Genomic DNA, 22,562 nt, shown 5'->3' with positions numbered 1-22,562 from the left:
ACGACCAGCGAGAGTTGCCGCTTGCAGTCGGGGAGGAGTTATAAACGGCTCTGTAAAGTTGGAAACATTTGTCATTTTATGTAGCTATTGGGTTATGATAAACTCTTTCTCCAATATGTAGGCTGCAACCGGCTACGGCGCTGCATGGAGTCGAATACACCTAATGTCTGATCACGAGATGTTCCCTGCACCACGCAGCTTAGTTTCTAGATGTAGACGGTTACAGAGGACAGAGGCCCCAAGTAAATTTTAAAAAGCATACATATGCAGTGTTTCCCACAGATTAGAAAGCTAGACCGGGGGGGGGGGGGGGTCGAAATAATTCACAAAATCAACAACAACAAACAAATAATTTCTGCATATGCAGATAGCGACGCTGCATACAGGGTGCTAAATAACTATTTAACTGGTCAGATCCATGACGCCGGGTAAGTAGCTAGCTCTTGAAACTTCTCACCAAAAGAACGAAGGGGAACCTTCGATTAAGACATGTCCGTCGGTACCTAGCGAAAAGTAGCCTCAACTTTCCTAGACCTTTAGCTACGGCACTAATGCTGAAGGCTCGCTGATGTAGCTGTCGGTCTCACTAGAACGGCGTATGCATCGTTGCTAACGTGTGCTGACGTAGTGACTGTGTGTGTGTATGTGAGAAAGACGCGTGCGTGAAAGAGACGGAGGGAGAGCAGGGAAAGGAAATGCAGCTGAACGAATACGCTGCGTGTTTTTACCTAAATAGCGATAAAAAAAATATATTTTACGTAGCGCAATGTGTGGCGGCCGGTGTTGATTCTGTGGCGCACCGCCACAAATTAGTCTATGTGTGGGAAACACTGATATGTCTGCGTTTGTACCTCCCGTTCACACTAATACGGCGTAATCGGACATTGAAAACTGAGCTTTTCGAATACGCTCTCCTAGCCGGAGACATTTGAAAACGCCGGGTTTGCGTAGTAGGCTAGTGTGGATGGGGTCCACGGAGCTTTTCAGATACGATGACGTTCAGTTGCTATGGCATTGGGGGTAGCTTTCGCTCTATAGCTATAATGTCAAGATGAACATGGAAGGTGAAAGAAATATGCTGCTCCATCTCTATAATTTATTTACCAGTTTATTTAGTGTACATCAGGTACAAGTATTAGCCTATCACTTAATAGATAGCCTATGCGTTACTCCTACGCAGAAGGCGAGTTGTGTAGCCTACTCGGTGTGCCTGAACGATAGGGGGACAAGGCAGAGAAGACGGTTTAAACCAAACATAGAGCGGCGATTCTGGGTGAGACCTGGCTGAACAGCTAGCTGGTGGGATAATTTTAAAACACCAAATAGTGTTGCCAGAGGTAAACAGGGCACCGTGGCGGGAGGGAGGGGCAAGAGTGGCGTAACCATGACAACGATTGTCATGTACCCGTGTTAGTGTGGACGGCAAACATTTGGAAAACTATGAAAACGCTAGTGTGGACGGAGATCGTTTGTTTTTTATTGATTGTATATTTTGAGTTTTATTCACATCAATTCTGCAGGTACAATGCATTGTGACAATCAAATTTGATTAGGTTAAAATCAACAAATAATCGTGATAATTAATCGTGATCTCAAAATTGATCAAAATAATTGTGATTATCATTTTGGCCATAATCGTGCAGCCCTAATTCACATCATATATATCAACCATTTGTTCAATTTGACCTATTATTAATTGGTTGAATTTAATATTTTACATGGTCGCACCACCTGACGATTATCAGTTGTGCCACCTGACAACATTAGTTATGACAGAAAATATGCTGAATAATATATTTTGTCTTTTTTCAAATACACAATAAGTGTTTAAGTCAACAGTTTCTATTAAAGTAAAAGTAGTAGATTGATCAAAAACATGATGCATCACTATACAATAGATGCAATAGATTACATTGATACATTGTAATGGATTGAACAACAAATTCATCTTTTAGTTTGATAAACTGGAAAATAAACATCAGCTTCAGTTTAATCATAAAATTCATTTAAAATAAACATGCATCTCCCTACTTGCATAGGGAGAATGTCCCTGTACTTACTGCAAGTCGCTCTGGATAAGAGCGTCTGCTAAATGACTACATTTAAATGTTTAGGTCACAATGTTCTCTCATCTGGACGACAAAAACTCCCTTCTCACTACCAGCCTGGGCCATACGACGCTGCCAGGTGCCAGCCTAGACTTCAATTGCCCCAAGCATTGACAAGAGTGGTCTCTCCACAGAGAAAGAAGGTTCTGGCAACCCACTCGGCAATGTTTTTCATTTCTTGATCCCCAGTTGTGAAATTATCTCCCTATTGAAATGCAACTCTGTCACCTCTTCAAACTCTACCTTGACTGATCCAGGGTTTCCCGAAGCACTTTTCAGTTAAGGCGACTGCCTAAGGAACACACGCCTGCCACCTTAACTACGTAGGGAAAAATATATATTTATTTAAATTTTAATAGCGATATCAGCCGTTGTCCTGTTTTCTCCCTTCCATTCCAAACCGTGACCAACGCCAGTCTCCCTTCTCTGCAGGACGCATTAGTCTATAGCACAAACTAGCCCCCCCCCCCCCCTCCCCTGGTCGTACGGCAAACACCACCCTACCACCTTAACTAACCAATTTTCTGTGGGAAACCCTGTGAAAAATTTTACCTAAATGCATATGAAGCTGCACATAACATCTTGTGGGTCTGCAAAATATACTTTTATGCATGTTGCATTTGAGATCCTGTTGTAGAAACATCTTGTTAACAAAGATTACACTTGCGAGAGGACCATGCAACAATAGCATTATATTATCAGAATGATTTATTAATGTAGTTTTCTGTAGCACTGTGTATGGGGAAAATATACACTCTTCCTTGGCACAATTATTGAAAATGTGTTTGAATTTTGCCCTTTCGAGCCTAGCTTATCTGCTCGAACAATGTGTCGGTTCAATGAATAAATGTAAATACAAGCATTTAAATGCAAGAATGCTTGGTAAAGTAAATAATAAAGAGGGTCTTTGTTGGTTTTAATCCTTAACACATACAATTGCACCAGTGTTCTCTATCCTGGATGGTCCCTGAAGAAAACAATCACATTGGTATGACGAGCTACAGTATGATTTGGGTGGTTGACTCCACTCCCGCTTAACGCAGGTTTCCACACAGTTATTTAAAAATCCAAGACCAAGTTACCTATGCAGAATGCATGTATGTTATGAAGAAATCAAAAGATGACTACCCTCATGATCAATAATATTAGCTTTTTCCATTAACAGATGGAACAGATTATTTGAAACATGGTATCTTATCGTATCACTTTTGTCATGTCCTATGTCACTAAATTTCTGGTCTCTCCCTTAGGTTTTCGCTCCTGTTACTGGATCTTGAGGAGTATTATTTTGAACAGCACATAGCATACCATGTGACAAGTACTTCTAATACCAAAAGGTAACGTTGAAGATTGAAATGGTTAATAATATTGGAACCGTCCATGCTTTCAGAAGTTTTCAGTTATCATTTAGGGCCAGTTGTTCTGGATCAGAGGCGGAGAAATGCTGCCGAATATCCAGAAGTTACAGCTGGAGCAAGAACAATCTTTGCTGAGTTTTGTTGGTGGCCATGATGTTGTGGCCCTCCTCCCCACGGGGTCGGCGAAAGTATTATATTAATATTAGTATTAGTTATATTCCAGCTTGCTCCGTTAGTGGTGAAGGAGTTGGCTAAGGCAAACGTTAGCGGTTTGTTATGGCAGATCCAGAGTTACTCTGAACAGATCCAATAGTGCCCAGACTCTGTCAAATGAAATGTACGAGAGTCTGGTAGGATCAGGCTAATCATCTGACCCACAAACAATTGAAAAACTAAACAAATATACATTCTTCACAATTACAATGTGAATGTTTTGAACATGGGTTTCAAAATGATAAAAAGGCTAAATGTCCAATAGTCAACAAAATTAAAGAACTTTCAAAGTTAGTCTTCAGTTGTGGAGAGACCAGCTTTTTGAAACTCCTTTTAAGAGGAGGATCTCAAGTCGGGCTTAGGTTTGTTGAAGTTGGGAAAGAGTGATTTGTTCCTCTGCCAGACGAATCTCTTCTTCTGCTCTTACATATGAATAAATGTATATGAATTACATGATACAAATACAGTTTTATTTGACCAATTTTAAGTTTTATTACATGTTGTTCCTAAAATCCACCTTAAATCCACCCTTCTGCTGGGATCAGAATTATGTAGATTTTTTAGATCAAAGGTATCCCAATCCTACTAAAAAGTTTTGAACGACACATATTGGCCGCGTTTTCCAGATTCTAGCTTCTTAGGAGCGTTCCAAGAGCGTTCTAGAACGCTCGTAGAACGCTCCTAAGAAGCTCTTAGCGTTAAGAGCTTCTTAACGAATCTGGGAAACGCGGCCATTGATGGTTTGATCCAAATCAAAACCAAGACTGGATTATGTGATCTAATCCAATTTCAGAATCCTTTTATTTTTTTATTTTTTACAACCCATTTTCAAGATTTGATCCAATCCAAAAGCCAAAATCCAACAACTGTCCCTTAGAGTTTATATGGACTCTGAATTCATACAAAAACTTGTCCTGTAATTACACACATTTCATTTGCATTACCGTTTCATTCAAATTCAACATGTGATTTGCTTTTGCCAGCTACGCCACCAAAAGGCTAGCAATTCTATGGTACGGTGGTATTTGTACTGAGCAGGAAGTTTAACCAATTTAACTCAGTTACACAAATTGCAGTTAGCCTTTCCTAAAGCCATAGTGAACAGTTTTACAATCAGTCCATTATTTAAATTTCTGCTAATAAATAATAATGCATATAGTGTAGGTCACACACAAGAAATCCTAGGTTTTTGTGATTCTAGCACTTAAGGGTTTATTCCCATGGTGGTGAACATTTAGAAATGATACTATTGATAAGTGCCAAAAATAAGTTCACTCTGCTGTCTCCAGTGATATTTTTCTCCTTTTCCAGAAAAATACGAGGTTCATTCAAAGTTTGCTCCAAATCGGTTATTTTTGAACCTGAAGACGTTGTGGAGCCAATTTTAAAGGTATATCTAGACAAATAATCAATTTGTTTTTCTTTATTGCTACTCCTTTGTAAAACCCTTTGAGTAACATCAACTTGAAATGTACTACATTCAGGCACTACATTAGTCATAGGTAGGTAGATTTGAAAATTCAACATTCCTACATTCAGGGTCCAGACAGCAATTTTCAGACAAAAAACAACAGTACCAACAAAACAGTGCACCTCAGCATAATCACCAACCTATACACAACTTATCATCAAAGTGTTCTACATATAAAATGCGGCATCCTCACACTCAAAATTCAGTTATTTTTGTTTCACAATTTGTTCAGCAATGACTTGGGAAATTACAAATTTCTGGGGAAATTGTGGGGTGTGCTTTTTCGTACGCCCTTTGAATGGTTAGTTCCTGTGATTCCCACACAGCAGAAGAGTAGTAGTTAGCTAGTTCTACAATTTACCGGGACTAGGTCTGAATCTAGGAGCAAAACTGCGCACAGCTGCCAGCTGTAGGTATACTAGTGCTAAATAAGTATTTAGCTGCTTGGCTCCATGACGCCGGGTAAGTAGGGCTCATAAGACCAAAAGAACGAAGGGGAACCCACTTGTCTAGCAGATTAAGATATGTTCGTACGTACCTAGCGAAAAGTAGCCTCAACTTTCCTATACTTTTAGCTACGATACTGACGTTGTGACGTGTGCCTACGTTGTGACGTGTGCTGATGTTGTGATGTATTGAATTGAATTGAATTGAATTGATGTTTATTGGCCATGAAAGTTTGCACAGACACAGAATTTGATTTGGCAGGAGAGCCTACCTAGGCAGCCATCAAAGGCGCCCACCAGAAAGATTACAGCAAAGCATAACATGAGGAGAGAGGAGGAGAGAAAAAGGCAACCCCCATACAATGCTCCTAGAGGAGTACAGTATGGGAACAGGCAAAAACCTCAGCACATAAGCCCACAAACATTAACAACACAACATTACAAACACTTGCAATGGGAAAGGGCGGTGGGGTAGACCAGCAGCATCTGGACCTGCGACCGTAATAGGCGCTGGACACAGACCCGCCAGCCACCCAGGGAAAAGCAATCGAAGGCGTTGGGTGGGGGTGGGGGGGTGGTGGTATCTGTAGTAGGTGAAAGTTAGTGTGTGAGTAGGTCTGGGTTGGCGCCCTCGACCTAGGCCACAATCAGTCCGAGTCTCTCTATGCAGATAGTGTTGGCAAGGAGACGTCCTTGGTCATGACCCGGGTAGAGACCAAGCCACAGATGTTGATGGTGGGGGAGTGGGAAGGGAAGAGCAAGATAGTCTCGCTTCAGCGCTCTCCAGGGGAGTTGTTTTCCAGCAACGGCCTTGGCCAAGGCCTGAGCTGGTTACGGGGCCGAAAGTAGATGAGATTGGTGTAGATGTTTAGACGAGTAGATGCGACTCAATTTTCACGTCCACCCTTCAGGAAGGCCTCCAGATCCTCAAACCTTCTTTGCTGAGCCGCGAACTTATCCCTGTTGTACTCCCTATTCTGCTGTAAGTTCACAGTCAGTGCTCCAACGGCTCTGCCCACCGTCTCAATCAGGTCGGGCAGCCTAAGGGGGCTTTTGATGGCTGCAGCCGTTTCCTTGACTTTCCGATACACAAGCCAACCGCCTAATCCACACAGCAGAAAGCCTGTAATCATGGTTCCGAAAATAAAGATGTCTTCAACATCCTCAACGGAAAGCGCCGCTAGACACACGACACGCCAATTGTCCCACGCGTCCATCGTGTAGCCAGCTGCAAACGTCCCGTCCGGACATTTGGGTTCCCCCGAACCCGAGCTTCTCTTCGAGAAGATGGTGTCAATTGCATTGAGAGACCAGCTAATTAATTCCATGCTTCCAGTTTCGGAGAGTGATGGTGAGAGAGTATCTTGAGACAGACACAGACAAGACAGAGCGAAGCAGGGAAGGTCAGGGAGGGGAGGATAGAAAAATGCGACCGCCTTCGTCGAGAGCCAAGAGGGGAGATGTAATGTAATGAGATGTTTATGTAATGCTAGCACTAAGGTCCCTTGGTGCACACAAGGCACTTGTTGCCACAAACGCGTGGTAACCCCCTAAACCGTGCAACGGAACTTAAGTAAAAATACAGGCAACGCAATTGCTACCAAGACGAACCTTTTGACACCGACTTTGTCTATGTAGTGCAAATATCGACGGATCCTTAGGGGTGGGAAAAGAAATAATAATAATTTAAAAAAATATATTTATATGAGAGAGAACAATGGTTTGTGCTCGCCAAAGGCAAGCACACCCCAATTATGTATTGATTATTTCTTTTGATACACATTTATTTTTTCAGATTCCACTTAGAGACTGTAAAAGCATAAAAGCTGTTGAAGGAAGTTGTCATGTTTTTAATGAGTAAGTAGCATTTCTATCACCTAATCCTGCTTTTGTGTATTTATCCATGAATGTATCGATATTCTTCTATTTCTTAAATGAAAGCTAGAATGGTGTCAGATAACATTTGTTGATGATAAAATTAATTAGAAATGGATCATTATCTGCCTTCTTTTGTTCGTTAGGACCCAACCAACAGGCCTCTCAATCTCATGTGGACAGGTAGGCTTGTACTATATTTAATGATGCAGCACAAAATATTTTATATTTTGGTACTTTGCTTTTGTCTGGATAATAGTCGGGAGGGGGTGTTAATCAGATTAAATGGGATTCCATGCAACATAGGGTGAAAGGAGTTGGGTAGTATTACTGAGCCCACAAACAAGATGAATGGTTAGATGTAAATGTGTGTCTGTCAGGCAGAAATCTGCTGCTTGTCACTTCAGTCTGTCCCATTAAAACCAGTGTCATCTCACAATAACTTATTTTCAGTTTGTGTTTCAATTTAAAATAATTTTAAATAATATGAGCTTTATTTAGAAAATATTTGCTATGACTACCATTTACTGTTTAAATGTTTGATTTTGGAGCAAATCAATCTGCCTTGTACTTAGTTACGTAGTACGTAGTTATGTCTGGCAATGCTTCAATGCGTGTTTAAGATTTTTTCTTAACTGGGGTACAATATTCCTGGTTCAGATGCTCTGGAATTGTGGATGTGGATTTGTATATTAAACTCAATGGGAAATCAATGATTGTTGTTATTTAATAATTTTGAATCGTAGATTAAATTGTTAAAAATAGCTCACAATAGTACATGTATCTAAATCTGGTATATTTAAACTTCAGGTTTATAGTATCAAAGCAAGCAATGTTATTGCACCTTACAAAATTGAAAGGGTGAGTATTGCAATATATTTTTCATCAAGCCTTTTCAATGTTAATTTGAGATCAATTTTGACTGTCACGTGGTAAAACTATTTTATCTTTATATAGGGAAACAAGACATTTGTCTTCCATCTGGAGGTAACAAGTAAAACAGAGGATGTTGTCCAAACATTACTTCAGGTATGTATCAAGTGAATATGAGATATGTAATTAAGCTCTCAAAATGATCAATACAGAATGTATTTGTGGACATTTTATTGAGTGAACATTCCTGCTTTCCCCAAACAAGATGGGCCTATCAAATTGTTATAATTTTCACAAAGGTGGCAAATTATAGTATTATATATTTACATACTTTGGAACAGTTAGGTACAAACAATTAAGCTTGGTAGGTACGTATATGTTGGTGTTGAATTTATGGGTTTTTAAAAGCAGAAGCCAATATCAGCATTTTTGGATAATATTTGTAGATGCAGACCCAGAATGCAGTATAAATTGTTTAGGATAGAGATTAGTTGTGAACCAAAGTAAGCCATTTGATTTCCTTTAAAGTCTCTTTCATCAAAGATGAAAGTACATTAACCAGCCACCTAGCCATCACATGGATGAGTACTGAGATGTATTGACAGTAACACAGAACCTTATCATGGCAGGTAGATCATACTTTGGTCTAATATTCAATAACTTACATATATATAATTACATGAAAATATATATTTTTTATCTCCAAAAACAATGATCAAGACACTAAAGTGTTTAAAAAATGTGTTTACTTCATTATCAGAATCAGTAACAGGTTTATTGCCAAGTAGGTTTTCACATACAAGCAGTGGTGGGTAGAGTACTGAAATCTATACTGAGGTAAAAGTATAATTACTACCATAAAATATTACTCAAGTAAAAGTGAAAATTACCATTTGAGAAACCTACTCAAGTAAAAGTTAATAAGAACCTGGTCAATAAATTGCTCAGTTACTTTCCTTTTTCAGATGTTTTACGTTTTTATTTTATGTAAAAAAGAAATTGTATGCAGTAGAGAAGGTATGCTAATCAAATACGAAATCTCACACTCTCAATTTCTTCCTCTCTACCCCAACATCCCAACTTCCTCATGCTCCTCATGCTTTTTCTCTGTAGCACTTCCACTCTCGACAAAATAAATAAGAAGCCAATAAAATAAAGATTAAAGCCATTCAACATAAACAAAAGCAATGTGAGGTTCTCATTTCTTCCATCTTTATGTTGCCAAATGTGTTCGAAAAGGCAAACCAGTTCCCTGTACTTCGTAAATCAGATCACTCGGTCAATTTTTACATTTTAACTAGGGCTGTCAAGCGATTAAAATATGTAATTACGATTAATCGAATTATTTCATATCGTTAATCGCGATTAATCGCAAATGTATTCAATGTATCTGTTCCAATTTTACCCCAATAAAAGATTTCTTTGTAAAATAACATTAAAATGGTGTACTTAACTTCAAATAAGTTGAGGATAACAAGATGAAATTGTGAGGGAGTTGTATTCACTTACACATAGGCAGTACAATATTGAACATACACATTGTTATATATTGTTTATATTTAGGGTAATCTGAAATGTAACATTGTAGAGTGTCGAGTCTGCCGTATATTACCGGAGCGAACGCTGCTGTTGTACGCTTTTGCTGCTGCTAGCTGTGTGCTTTGCTTGCATGTAATATTTTAGGGTGGAAGTACTCCAGTGATAACTAAACTCAGCCTGACAATCAGTACACACAGCCTTGGTTTTGTCAACCGGGCCGTCTTTTTGAAAGTTAACTTCCCATCTAAAAGCCCTCTCTCCATCATTCAGCTACTGTCGGCAGTCAAAGTCATGTGACGACAGGTGATTCCCAGGGTCGAAAAGAAACCTGCCTAAACGGCACTATTTAAAAAAATTGAGTTAAAGTGAGATTGCGTTAACGCGTTATTATTGCGTTAACTTCGACAGCCCTAATTTTTACATAGTAAGAAAAGAAATGTACCATCTACCCTTGTTTTGTAAGAAATATGCCCTAAATTAACATATGTTTATACATATCTAACATTTTAAGATTGAGTTTCTCTTTTGAAACACAAGTTAATTTGTGTTTTTTAATTAAAACTGTACTCTGCAAAACAATGTACTGTTACAAAATGCTTCTAGGTTTTGAAGGGCAAAACAGCCCCCTGTAAGTAGTCATATCACTTAGTGAACTTTTTGTTCAGCTTCAGGAGAAGTTGGTTTTCAAAATGTTTGTCCCCCAGTCTTTCTCTGTGGCTTGTGGAGATGAGCCCAGCACAACTGAACAATCTCTCACAAGCTGCAGATGGAGGTAGTGCAGTGTTTGTCTTAATAGAAAGTATTTAACGTAGGAAAGGAGTGTAGAATGAGTGTAGTAGATCAATTTTCTCTGAGGGCCATGCAAACTAGTCATTCAGTTTATCAACATTTTGATCTTCATGGTCTAAAAGAAGTCTTCTTCAGAAGCGGAGGTGCTATCCAAGGCACCTTTGCGTCACTTCTGATGTAGCACATTTCCATGAAATAATCGAGAACTATCACATATCTTTGTGGTGGCCTAGAACAGTGGTTTTCAAAAACACTGCGTACCACAGTATATATATAGTACGCAAATATACAGCTCTCCAAGAACCACCATTATAATACAGGGCTTGACAATAACATTGGCCCAATGGCCCGGGGCCAGTAAAAAGAATGTCGGGACAGTTAAACTAGCAACTCACTGGCCCGACCGGGCCACTGCAAATTATTGATAAAAAAAAGTTAACATCCATCATATGTTTTGCAATCTGCTAAATGCATAAATAACTTTGCAGCTCGTGGGGCGCACGGTTGGCAAATCAAGAGTTGAGAAGTGAGTGACGAGACGTCATATTGTAATTCTCTAATCTCAATACTTTTTTTTTACAACTGGCGCAAGACAATAAAGTGAAGATGGCAGCAAAGTAGAGCACAAGCTCAAACGGAAGCAACTTTTTTCATGGAACGAAGATGCACTGTGTTGTCTGTCGTATGTTGCCGTCTAAAGCGGACAAAAGTCGATATTTTTACCAAGGCACCGACCATTTTTCGAAAACAATCCCTGACCAGCCATGCTAGCAGACAGCACCTGGTTTGCGTGACAGCTAAACGGATGGTTGACAATCCATCTTCCAGGCCGTTGACCATGCTGGTCAGGAATTTAAATGTAGATGCCCATCATGTTATTGCACGACTTATAACAACGGCATATCACGTAATCAAGATGGGCCAGCCGTTCGCCTCGTTCCCTCAGGCTATTGAACTGCAGCAGAAGAATGGTGTCGACTTGGGTACTTACTAGTATCATACTGATGAAATGCTATGGAAGTTTTTATATGTTAGCATTGACGGACCAGAGGTTACAGGTTCTGTCAGACAGAATTGTGCAGAGATGGCTGTCAGCAGGGAAGACAGCACGTCATGTTTGAGGTTAAAAGTCAATTGTTTTGCTGACTATTACCTTTTAATTTTTTATCACTAGAAATGTGATTTCATTGTTGTTATTTTTATATCCAGGATGTGTTTAATACATGGTTAAACATATTAACAGAATAACATAGCCTAACTTATAAGTTTTTGGTTTTGTTGTAACAATGATAAATTGCAACTTTTGGAGGGGGGGCCAGTAAAAATTGTCTTGAACATCAACAATGATCTCACCTGGTCTGCTCACACGGACAAGGTGGTCAAAGCGGCCCGGAAACGGCTTTTCTTCTTGAGGAGGCTGAAAAAGTTGGGCATGGACTCAGTCATCCTCACTAACTTTTACAGATGCACTATAGAGAGCATACTGACTGGTTGCATCACAGTGTGGTATTGGAGCTGCACAGACAGAGACCGCAAGGCCCTACGTAGTGTGGTCCGGTCTGCTGAGTTCATCATCGGCAGGAAGCTCCCAGCCCTACAGGACACCTACCACACACAATGCCTCAAGAAAGCTGGCAGGATTCTAAGAGACTATTACCACCCATCCTTCAGTCTTTTTACCCCGTTGCCTTCTGGCAGGCGATATTGAAGCATTCGGTCTCACACACGCAGACTGGACAACAGTTTCTTTCCAAGGGCCATCAGACTTCTGATGGACATTGATGTTGGCACTGATACACTTCTCACAAGTCACTTTACACACTGTCACTTTCAGCTACTGGTTGCACTATCAGCAATACTGCACTATTGTACTTCACTTGTCTTAGGTTAGTATAGGTTTATAAGGTTAGCATAGGTTATGATTTGTATTTATGTGTACACATCCCCCCCAATATTCAAATCTGGTCAAAATGTCTCCCCCAATATTCAAATCTGGTCAAAATGTCCACCCCCGAATAAATTGATATAAAAATATAAATGTGCTACGCTATGACAGGCAACCACGCACTCTGTCCGAAAATGATCATAAAAATAAAATAATTAGCATAGCATAGATTTTCATAGTTCATATGATGTATCTGCTTCTTGATCGGACTTGTACCACATTCTGCCACTTTTCTAACTCCACTGCAATGCCTTAGCTCACACGCTCACGACCAGATGTCGCAAAGTATGACGTGTACAGCTAGTTGCAAGCGTGCACGAGTTTTGGAGCTAGGAACAAGGCGAGTCACTGTTCTGCATAAGACCGGACTAGTCGGTCTGGAAAGATGGCGCGGTCCATTTCACACTCTCGCTTGCTTCACTGTGCCACTGAGCACTTTTCATAGAAATGAATGGGGACGCGATCTTGAAAGAGCAGGCTTGCTGTGTCTACTGTATATAAGTCTATGGTTCGAACTGCCACTCTCAGGAAACTCCTGGCTTCTGCACTGGTTGCAGTTCCACTCTGGCTCCATATGAGGGTGCTCACTAGTAAGTGCAGAATGAATGGAGGTCTATGGAGCTATACCCCTCAAAAGTCACTTTTCTTAGGATATAATTTTTTGTCTAGTAATATGAATATTGCATTCGAAAGGGAAAGTTGCTTTTTAGTTCTAAAAAGCCGCCTTGCCGGCAATCACCCCCAGCGGAACTCTGGTGGAACTGCAACCAAATTCGGTACAATGGGGCTTAATTCATGGGTTTCAGTCACGTGACTTTTTTGTTGCGGCCGCCATCTTGAGGACCAATTCGAAGCCTCTCCTCGGGTCTCCTCAGTGAGAATGGATGATGTTCGCACACAGAAATAGCACACCTTACCACCGACGAAAAGCAACAATATTTTTATAAGATGGATACTTCAGGTTTTGATCCTTATTTACTGACAAGTGAACTGCTTACTAAAGTATTGTAAAAACCTGCCAAATTTGACGTTGGCTGACCTCTATATTTACCTCGTCCATAATCCCTCTCCATACACCAGGGAAGCCTTGAAGGCATTTAAAAGCACTGAAGTCTGCCTCTACTTCTCATCAGGATGGGTTAATCATCCTAAAATGTTATATATAACATAATATTAACATTACATGAATAGCGTTTATATCACTGAACTGAATTGCCATCAGATACTGTTGTAATATCAGTCACATCAGGACACCAAATGAAAGTAGCATACTAACGCCACTCCAGCAAGTAGCAACGTAACATAATTCAACTATATAACTGTAGCCGAGAGTTTTATATGCTAAACTTAGGTTTGGGCTTAAAGTACGACACAGGCTTCCAATGCCATTTACATTTAGCAGACGTTTTTATCCAGAGCGACTTACAGTAAGTACAGGGACATTCCCCCCGAGGCAAGTAGGGTGAGGTGCCTTGCCGGAGGACACAACGTCATTTGGCACGGCGGGGAATCGATCCAGCAACCTTCTGATTACTAGCCCGACTCCCTCACCACTCAGCCATCTGACTCTCCTATGCCAGAACCAAGACGGACTGCCGTCTCACTTTATTTAACTCACTCCGCCAGACAGTCAGAACAATGACTCCCCTTGTCACAATGAAAGTTCATCATAAAATAACTTACAAAACTAACGTTACTAATGTACATTTATATCAACGTTATTCTGGACAGCTAGCATTAGAAATAGCTAATGCCAGCATCTAATGCTAGCTGTCCAGAATAACGTTATACATGCTAACATTTTAAATTATGTTCTGTAGGAGTCCAGTGATCCCTCTTGATAGCAGCAATCCATTTCTCATGACGCTCAGGTTTTTTTTAGGACATTGTAAAAGGTAATTTATGTATTTGAGATGTGCTGTTATCACAGCCCACAGCACATCAGATAGACAGCATCTTGCAATTCGGTCCTTAAGATGGCGCCTCGACCACTGTGTGACGTCACATGAAACCCATGAATTGGGAGTGGACAGGCTTGGTCAAAATCTGCAAAATAAAGCATTAGTAGTGATCTTTTAAGAAAGATTTACTCAGTCGAAGAGATGATGAGTGGCAATTTAACCAAAAGGTATGCAGGTAATGTAGTAACAAATTAATTGCCCCAGCTGCAGTGGCTGCAAGCACACCTCACAATTTCCCTAGAAATTGTACCCTCTCTAGTTCTAAATTAATTCTCGAATAAAAATAGGTACTCACTGGAAGTATTTATAGACAAATTGTATGCACCAAAAGGTTAACATTTTGAATGGGGATGTAGACTATAGATTTTTATAGAACACTGTTTACACAGTTTGAGTGCTTTTTGTGACAACTCTAACCTATACCTTCAAAAAAATGTTTTATCTACAGCTGCAACGGGCATCTTGTCTGGACAAGCTTGCAGACCAAACTGCGATGGTAAGTGAGCAACGAGGCTACCTTGGAACACCAACTGTGATAGATAACAAGGACAAGCATGAACATTAGGTGCCACCACCAAGCAACTCACATTGTTAGAAGATCAACCTGGGAAATTCTGCACTAGTGTACCTCATGCAATGAGCAGTGGCGGAACTAGAGTTTTATACATGGGGTGGCCAAGGGGTGACCAAGGCTACTTCAGGGGGTCCATAGTCCGGAGTCTTGGGTCATTGTTTTCATTAATATCTACAGTATAATCTGGGTCTATAAGTGCTGGAACATCCTAAATATTTTTTGGAAAAAAAGCTCAAGCACCAGGGACTTATAATATCATTTCTGTGTTACAGAAATAACATAGTGCATAGTTTATTTACAAAACAAAGTGAATTTACACACCCAAACAAAGGTAGCAGAAATCAAGCAGAAATTGACTTGAAAAATATAAATAACTTGGTGCCCAACCAAGCCAATAAAGCCAAGTCACTCATTTAGTGGCAGAATCCATTGTTATGTCTACAAAATTATTTTAGATAGACTATAAGTTTAGCTAACTTGCAATTCCTGAGGATAACCTACTATAGCAGACCTTTCTATGTGACAACGGACAAGGTGTTTTGTCCCTCGGGAGTTGCCGTAGGCTTGATGCTGAACGCATTTGTGAAATCAGTGAGGGCTGTTCGAATAGCGATGTCAAGAAGAGCGGTGGTAAAATACAAGTTATGAAAAGAGACCGTGTCCGTGTCTTTTTGTCCACAGGATCATATACAATTAGATTTAAAACAAACTTACAAAGAGCTTGGTTACACTACCAAAGTTGAATTTGTAATGTTAGCGATCCTAGCGTTATTTTGGTAAAGATAGCCAGCCTATAACATTTCACTGGGTTTTGCAGCTGTTCGATTAACTGAAAATATTATGAAATGTTATGTTCTACTAGCCATTTGCCTACTTTAGAAAGTCACTGTATTTCCAAGCCCTGATAGAGTAACAGAGACAACACAGTAGCCTAAATAATTCTTCTTTCAAGTAATAAGCCCCCGTTCAAGTGTTGAGTATTACATTTGCACGGTTTGATCTTGAGACAAAGCCACTTTTTTGTTCTAAAACCAGATTATAAACTGCTTCGAAATATAAACTGCACAAGCACAAGAAGAAACCATAAGAGCATGTAGTTAAACAAGTTCAATTACGTGCTTGTCCAAGCACTTGTCCTCTCCAAGTTGGACTACTGCAACTCGCTGCTCGCCGGTCTCCCATCATGCGCAACCCGCCCTCTTCAGAGGATTCAGAACGCAGCGGCCCGCCTGGTCTACAATCTACCCAGACGCTCCCACGTTACCCCGCTCCTCATCTCCCTCCACTGGCTACCCATAACGGCCCGAATCAGATTCAAGGCCCTGATACTGACCTTCCGAGCAGTGAACGGGACTGCGCCCGACTACATCAAGTCTCTCCTGCAGCCTTACACCCCCACCCGCCACCTACGGTCTTCTTCAGACAACCGCCTGGTGGTCCCACCTCTCAAGACCGCCCGGTCCCAGCACAAGCTCTTCTCCTGCCTGGCACCCCAGTGGTGGAATCAACTCCCCACCTCCATCAGAGACACGGACTGTCTCTCCACCTTCAAGAGAAGGCTCAAGACGCACTTATTCCGGGAGTACAATGGTACTTAGGAATGGTTTGCTGAACCCAACGCTAGTTTCCTCAAGGATCACAATGACTCTTGCTTAGACTGTTGCTCTTGTTGGTTAGTGGTAGCTGGTTTAAACTGTTGTATTCTATTTTAGTTAATCCTATTTTTATTGCTTTCCTACAGGTACACCTGCACTTAGAGATTAATGTTGTGTAATTGAACTTGTTTAACTACATGCTCTTATGGTTTCTTCCCTTTAGCACTATTTTTTTGGTTGTTCACAATATGTGTTGGATAAAAGCGTCTGCTAAATGAATAAATGTAAAATGTAAATGTAAAACTGTAAAATCGGAGTACAATTACTGACTGTCTCAGTTTGTCTGTTATTGGAGTCGAAGTTTTAACATTAACTTACACAGCTACTGTAGGCTAATCAACATAGCCTACGTAAAAAAAATTCAGGAAACCTAAACCCAATGCAAACCTTAAAACTTACTTCAAATATTAGCTATGCCTTTTTCAATCGCGAAGAGAACTTGTGGAGCTGTGGAAATATTCTCTATTCTGCTGTCTGTTCTTATTCCTCTGTATCTCGCAACAAAAGTGTCTCTTCGATTTGAAAAATGCACCGCAACGCAGCAAAATAAATGCTTCTTTCAACAAGAGGTCAAATGAGATGTCAATCATCATCATATTTCCAGTAGCGAATTACATTTTGGGGTGGCGCCCGGGGTGCCAATCAGATGTCAGGGGTGTCCAGTGCCACCCCGGACACCCCTCTGGCTCCGCTACTGGCAATGAGACCCTAGAGACATAGTTTAGGAGGACATTTAATTGGAGAAATGTTTGATTATGGCAGGGTCAAATAGCTATGGATAGTCTATGATTTCTGGCGATTCTTTCCGAGCTGCTGTTCCACTGAAATGTTGCTGCTTTTTAAGGGTTAACATTATCCATCTCTCCATTGTTTTCTAGAACTGACAACATTTCCAACCTACCAATATTTGCAGTCTCAATGCTCCAGGACAGTAATAACTAAAATAAATTCAGCCTGAATCTGTTCACATCTTACAAAGTTTTGGCTCTCGGTTTCATTTATTGTTTTCTCTGGTTTCTACAGAAGACGTACTGGATTCCTTTCAATTTTGTAAAATAAGTCCATTCAAATTAGTGCCCGACCGATAAAGGATTTTTAAAGCCGATACCGATACAAACATTTGGTGATAAAAAAAATCAGATATTACGATTTATCGGCCGGTATAAAAACATATTTAAAAATCCAGAAACGCATAACAAAACAAACTGATTTCCCTAACATTTGTTATCTGTAGTTTACACTTAGTCATTTTTAGCAGACGTTCTTATCCAAAGCGACTTACATTAAAGTACAGGGACATTCCCCGAGGCAAGTAGGGTGAAGTGCCTTGCCCAAGGACACAACGTCATTTGACACGGCCCGGCAACCTTCTGATTAATAACCTGATTCCCTAACCGCTCAGCCATGACTCCTGTTATTATTTCGTCATTAAAATAATATGATAATGCAGCATAAATTAAAATTGTGTATTCATTATCAGCCATTATAAATGCCGATACCGAAAGTTTGGAAAATGCCTAATATCGGCCGATTATTATCGGCCCGCCGATATATCGATCGGGCTCTAATACAAATAGTGTTACATATACAGCAAGGCAGCTGCAGAAATGCCACAAGCAAAGAGGCCTGGGTGATAACTATTTGCTCATTTTACTTTGTGATATGACACACAATTGTGATGTGTAATGTACAATATAAGGTATAAGTTTAATTTTTTTCATATTTTAAATCTAAATGTGTTCATTTCTCTACCTAAAACCCACTAGAGGACACTATTTAAAAGGATATTTTCAAAAGATTCTTCTGGGGGCCCTAGTTTTGCTGGGTCACAGGACAAATAATAGGTTTTATCTAGGGGCTTAGCCCCCCCAAAAGTGAGAACCGAGATTCGCCCCTGCAACTCAAAATACTAACCCTGCGTTCACACTGCAGCGACGCGATGCGAGCGACAACATGTTTTCCTGTCATTTTCTATGGAGACAGGCGAATCGCTTGGTGTGGTGCATTGTGGGTAGCGACGCGACGTGACAGAGTTGAGATTTTCTCAACTTTATGCAAATGAGGAGCGATTTTCGCTAGCGATGGCCAATCGGAGTGTTTTCTTGTTTCTCGTAACGTAGCAACCATGGTAACCATTTCAAGCTTTCTATGTTTCAAGGTGGAGGAGAAACTAATCGTTTGTGTGGCTGCTTACCCAGTCCTGTAAGATACATAGCTGTATTCATACAGAGATGTTAATTAAAAAAAAAACGATGCATGGCGCAAGGTTGCCGAAGTTGTTGGTGCTTGTACTTTTTAATTCAGTCTAGTGACATTACGTAACTTCGTTCTGTAGTAACTAGCTAGCTAGCTAGCCCAGCTGGAACTCCCTATCGTATCGACAGATTAGCAGAGACTTTGAATAGCGTAATAAAACGTTTTTTACACGTCAACGTGTATGTCTATTAGACAGTTTTGTATTTTGTATACAAGTTGTATTTTGATCGATGTTGCGAGTACGTAAACCCAAGTCTGCACACTTGGCCATTACAACTACAACAGTGACTTTAGAGAACTACATTTTACATGAATCTGTTTGAAACGCCCCCGAGCGTGGTGAACTGTGGGTAGGCGAGCGATGACCAGCGATTTGCGTCGCTGCAGTGTGAACGCAGAGTGAAGAGTGGAATGAAATAGTCGTCTTCTCATTTCCCCTGCAAGAGGGGAAAGGTGATCAGCAACCTCATAGTTGAATCAAAACGAAAACATTTGGCAGACCGGTGTAAAAATTGACCTAATCTGTATGACTTAAATGTCATTGTAAGTTTTTCCCTTCTCGTGATATTTTCAGGCATTTAGCCTACTCATATTGCATTCATTCATTAATAAAGAACCCCTTTTGAACCCCCTTTAATAAGCGGGATAATGTATAGAACGCCGGTCATTATCGGGAAAATAAGCCCCTTCAGGGTGAAACAAAACCCCTCCGCTTCGCGTCGGGGTGCTGTTCGCCCTGTCGGGGCTTAATTTCCCGATAATGACCGGCGGTCTATACATTATCCCTTACAAAAGAAACATTCTCATTTCCGGCGCTTTCAAACAATCAGTGAAGTGTGGATAGCAACGGCAGGTAGCTTGCCTCTAGCAAACTGCTTTTGAATTAGCTATGTCCCCCTAAATTAATATCGAACTTATTTACGTTTTGGGGGGCTTATTTTCAGTTAGCAGACGGTACTATTTGAATCGCAATTCCATCTGAAATACTGCCACTGACAACGTTGTTACAGTAGCTTGTTTCAAAGGGTGTTCTTAATGAATTATGCAATATGAGTAGGCTAAATGCTTGAAAATATCACTAGAAGGGAAAACGGACCCACCTGCAACCGACGCAAGCAAGCACACCCTACAATTTCCCCAGAAATTGTACCCTCTCTAGTTATCATTCTTCCGCCATGGGGTCCTATGGCAGGCCCTAGAAGCGCTTGGTTGAAAGTTGTGAAATTTGGCACACTCATTGGGGACAGTCCCGTGGTCCAATTCACAAAGTTTCATGTCCCATACTTGGGCACTCTAGCGCCACCAATGGGTCAAAGTCCGACTTGTGTATACACACGCAACTTTTGAACCGTATGACCCATTTTCAAAAATGAGGTACCATCGGATTCCCCTCATCAATTTCACCAAGTTTCATGTCATCTAGCTTCATGTAATTTCACCTCTAGGTGGTGCTGCAATAAGCAAAAAAAAGACCAATTATCTTCAGATCAAGCCTCACAAACGTTTTCACATGGTTTTTGATTTTTAAAACTGTTTTTCCGTTAAAGCTGATCAAAGTTGATGAAGCCGCCAAAACAGGAAGTGAGATCATATCTCGGGAAATATTTGCTGAATTGACATCAAACTTGGTACTGGTGTTCGGGACCCTGTTCCAAAGAGGACTACAAAAGTTTGTGACATCTAACCGCTAGGGGGCGATCCCGTGTCTGACACATGTTAACTTGTGGTACCAGATGAATTGATGCGGCTGCCATTTTACATTTTAATTTAAAAAAAATGTCCCCATCCCTATTCAAAATGTATCTAATATTCACCAAATTTGGCACAGATTATCTACAGACCACAATCACCTTGACATGTCAAAATAGGACTGAATTACAGCTGTTTAAACTTGGGCTAAATCTGACAACCGCTTGCCAGTTGAAAAACTGCTTATATTTTTTACACAGTAACTGAATACAGTAATTTCCAGCACTGAGAATAGCTCACTAGGATAAATTGGTGTCCTGGCAAGGACAACCTAAGAGGTTCAAAGCCAATGAGCCTGCCATGTCACTGGTTTTCTGTTTAGCGAGACTAAAAGCCATTGCAAAGGAAGCCAGGTACAACGCAGTCGCTAGCTACTTGTAATCTAGCTGTATATAGTCATGGCAATCCTCACTAGGGATGGGTATCGAGAACCGGTTCTTGTTTAGAACCGGTTCCCAGTGAACCAATTCCTTGGAATCGTCAGCCAAATTATTTAACGATTCTGCTAACGGTTCTCTGTGGCGTTGCGCATGCGCAAACTTTTATAGTTTATTCACACTGCAGCAAACATGGCAACTAGGCAGAAGCATTCTAAAGTTTGGTTGTATTTCACACAACAAAATGACAACAACGCCACTTGTAACGTGTGTAAAAAGCATATTTCGTCGAAGGGAGGATATACAACAAATATGAAGAAGTATTTAAACACACAGCATGGAATGAAGTTACTGGAATGTCATGTGTTCGATGCATGCAGCAGCGCAGCTAACGTTTGCGCTTCATCTGCAACTATCAACGGTAGATCTAAACTCCTCAAAAGTGATCACAACCACTTGTCACTGTGCGAAGCAATTTGCCTTTATTGTGTATAGTCGATCAAGTTATCTTCTGTCCTGTCGTTTGAAGCATACATTTAAGCTCCGGCATTCGTCTCCCGTTATTGATCACTTCACGTTAATTATCGGAGGGCGTGTGTTATCAGCAAACGTTCGCGTTGTCGTGTTAACCCATTATTAAACTGAGCATATCGATTTTTATTCCATTGTTAAACTTAGCATTTTAATTGTTTAACAGAATGGCCGATGTTTGATGGTTGATATTTTCAGGCATTTAGCCTACTCATATTGCATTCATTCATTAATAAAGAACCCCTTTTGAACCCCCTTTAATAAGCGGGATAATGTATAGAACGCCGGTCATTATCGGGAAAATAAGCCCCTTCAGGGTGAAACAAAACCCCTCCGCTTCGCGTCGGGGTGCTGTTCGCCCTGTCGGGGCTTAATTTCCCGATAATGACCGGCGGTCTATACATTATCCCTTACAAAAGAAACATTCTCATTTCCGGCGCTTTCAAACAATCAGTGAAGTGTGGATAGCAACGGCAGGTAGCTTGCCTCTAGCAAACTGCTTTTGAATTAGCTATGTCCCCCTAAATTAATATCGAACTTATTTACGTTTTGGGGGGCTTATTTTCAGTTAGCAGACGGTACTATTTGAATCGCAATTCCATCTGAAATACTGCCACTGACAACGTTGTTACAGTAGCTTGTTTCAAAGGGTGTTCTTAATGAATTATGCAATATGAGTAGGCTAAATGCTTGAAAATATCACTAGAAGGGAAAACGGACCCACCTGCAACCGACGCAAGCAAGCACACCCTACAATTTCCCCAGAAATTGTACCCTCTCTAGTTATCATTCTTCCGCCATGGGGTCCTATGGCAGGCCCTAGAAGCGCTTGGTTGAAAGTT

General features: G+C 40.6%; 1 protein-coding gene across 1 annotated transcript in view; it reads left to right on the top strand.

Moving 5' to 3' along the window:
* The window catches only part of nsmaf (neutral sphingomyelinase (N-SMase) activation associated factor), a 133,921-nt gene that overhangs the window by 5,563 nt on the left and 105,796 nt on the right, over positions 1-22,562 (top strand). Inside the window, exons 2-8 of the mRNA XM_047024525.1 lie at positions 3,359-3,445; positions 4,991-5,069; positions 7,392-7,453; positions 7,618-7,654; positions 8,282-8,332; positions 8,429-8,500; positions 15,027-15,074. Of these exons, the coding sequence (XP_046880481.1) occupies positions 3,359-3,445; positions 4,991-5,069; positions 7,392-7,453; positions 7,618-7,654; positions 8,282-8,332; positions 8,429-8,500; positions 15,027-15,074 (436 nt within the window). The remainder of the gene's footprint in view (positions 1-3,358; positions 3,446-4,990; positions 5,070-7,391; positions 7,454-7,617; positions 7,655-8,281; positions 8,333-8,428; positions 8,501-15,026; positions 15,075-22,562) is intronic.

The sequence above is a fragment of the Hypomesus transpacificus genome, chromosome 8, assembly GCF_021917145.1.
Source record: "Hypomesus transpacificus isolate Combined female chromosome 8, fHypTra1, whole genome shotgun sequence".
In the NCBI taxonomy this organism is placed as follows: Eukaryota; Metazoa; Chordata; class Actinopteri; order Osmeriformes; family Osmeridae; genus Hypomesus; species Hypomesus transpacificus.
The sequence above is the reverse complement of the archived record's forward strand: the minus strand, read 5'-3'. Positions and strand labels throughout refer to the sequence as shown.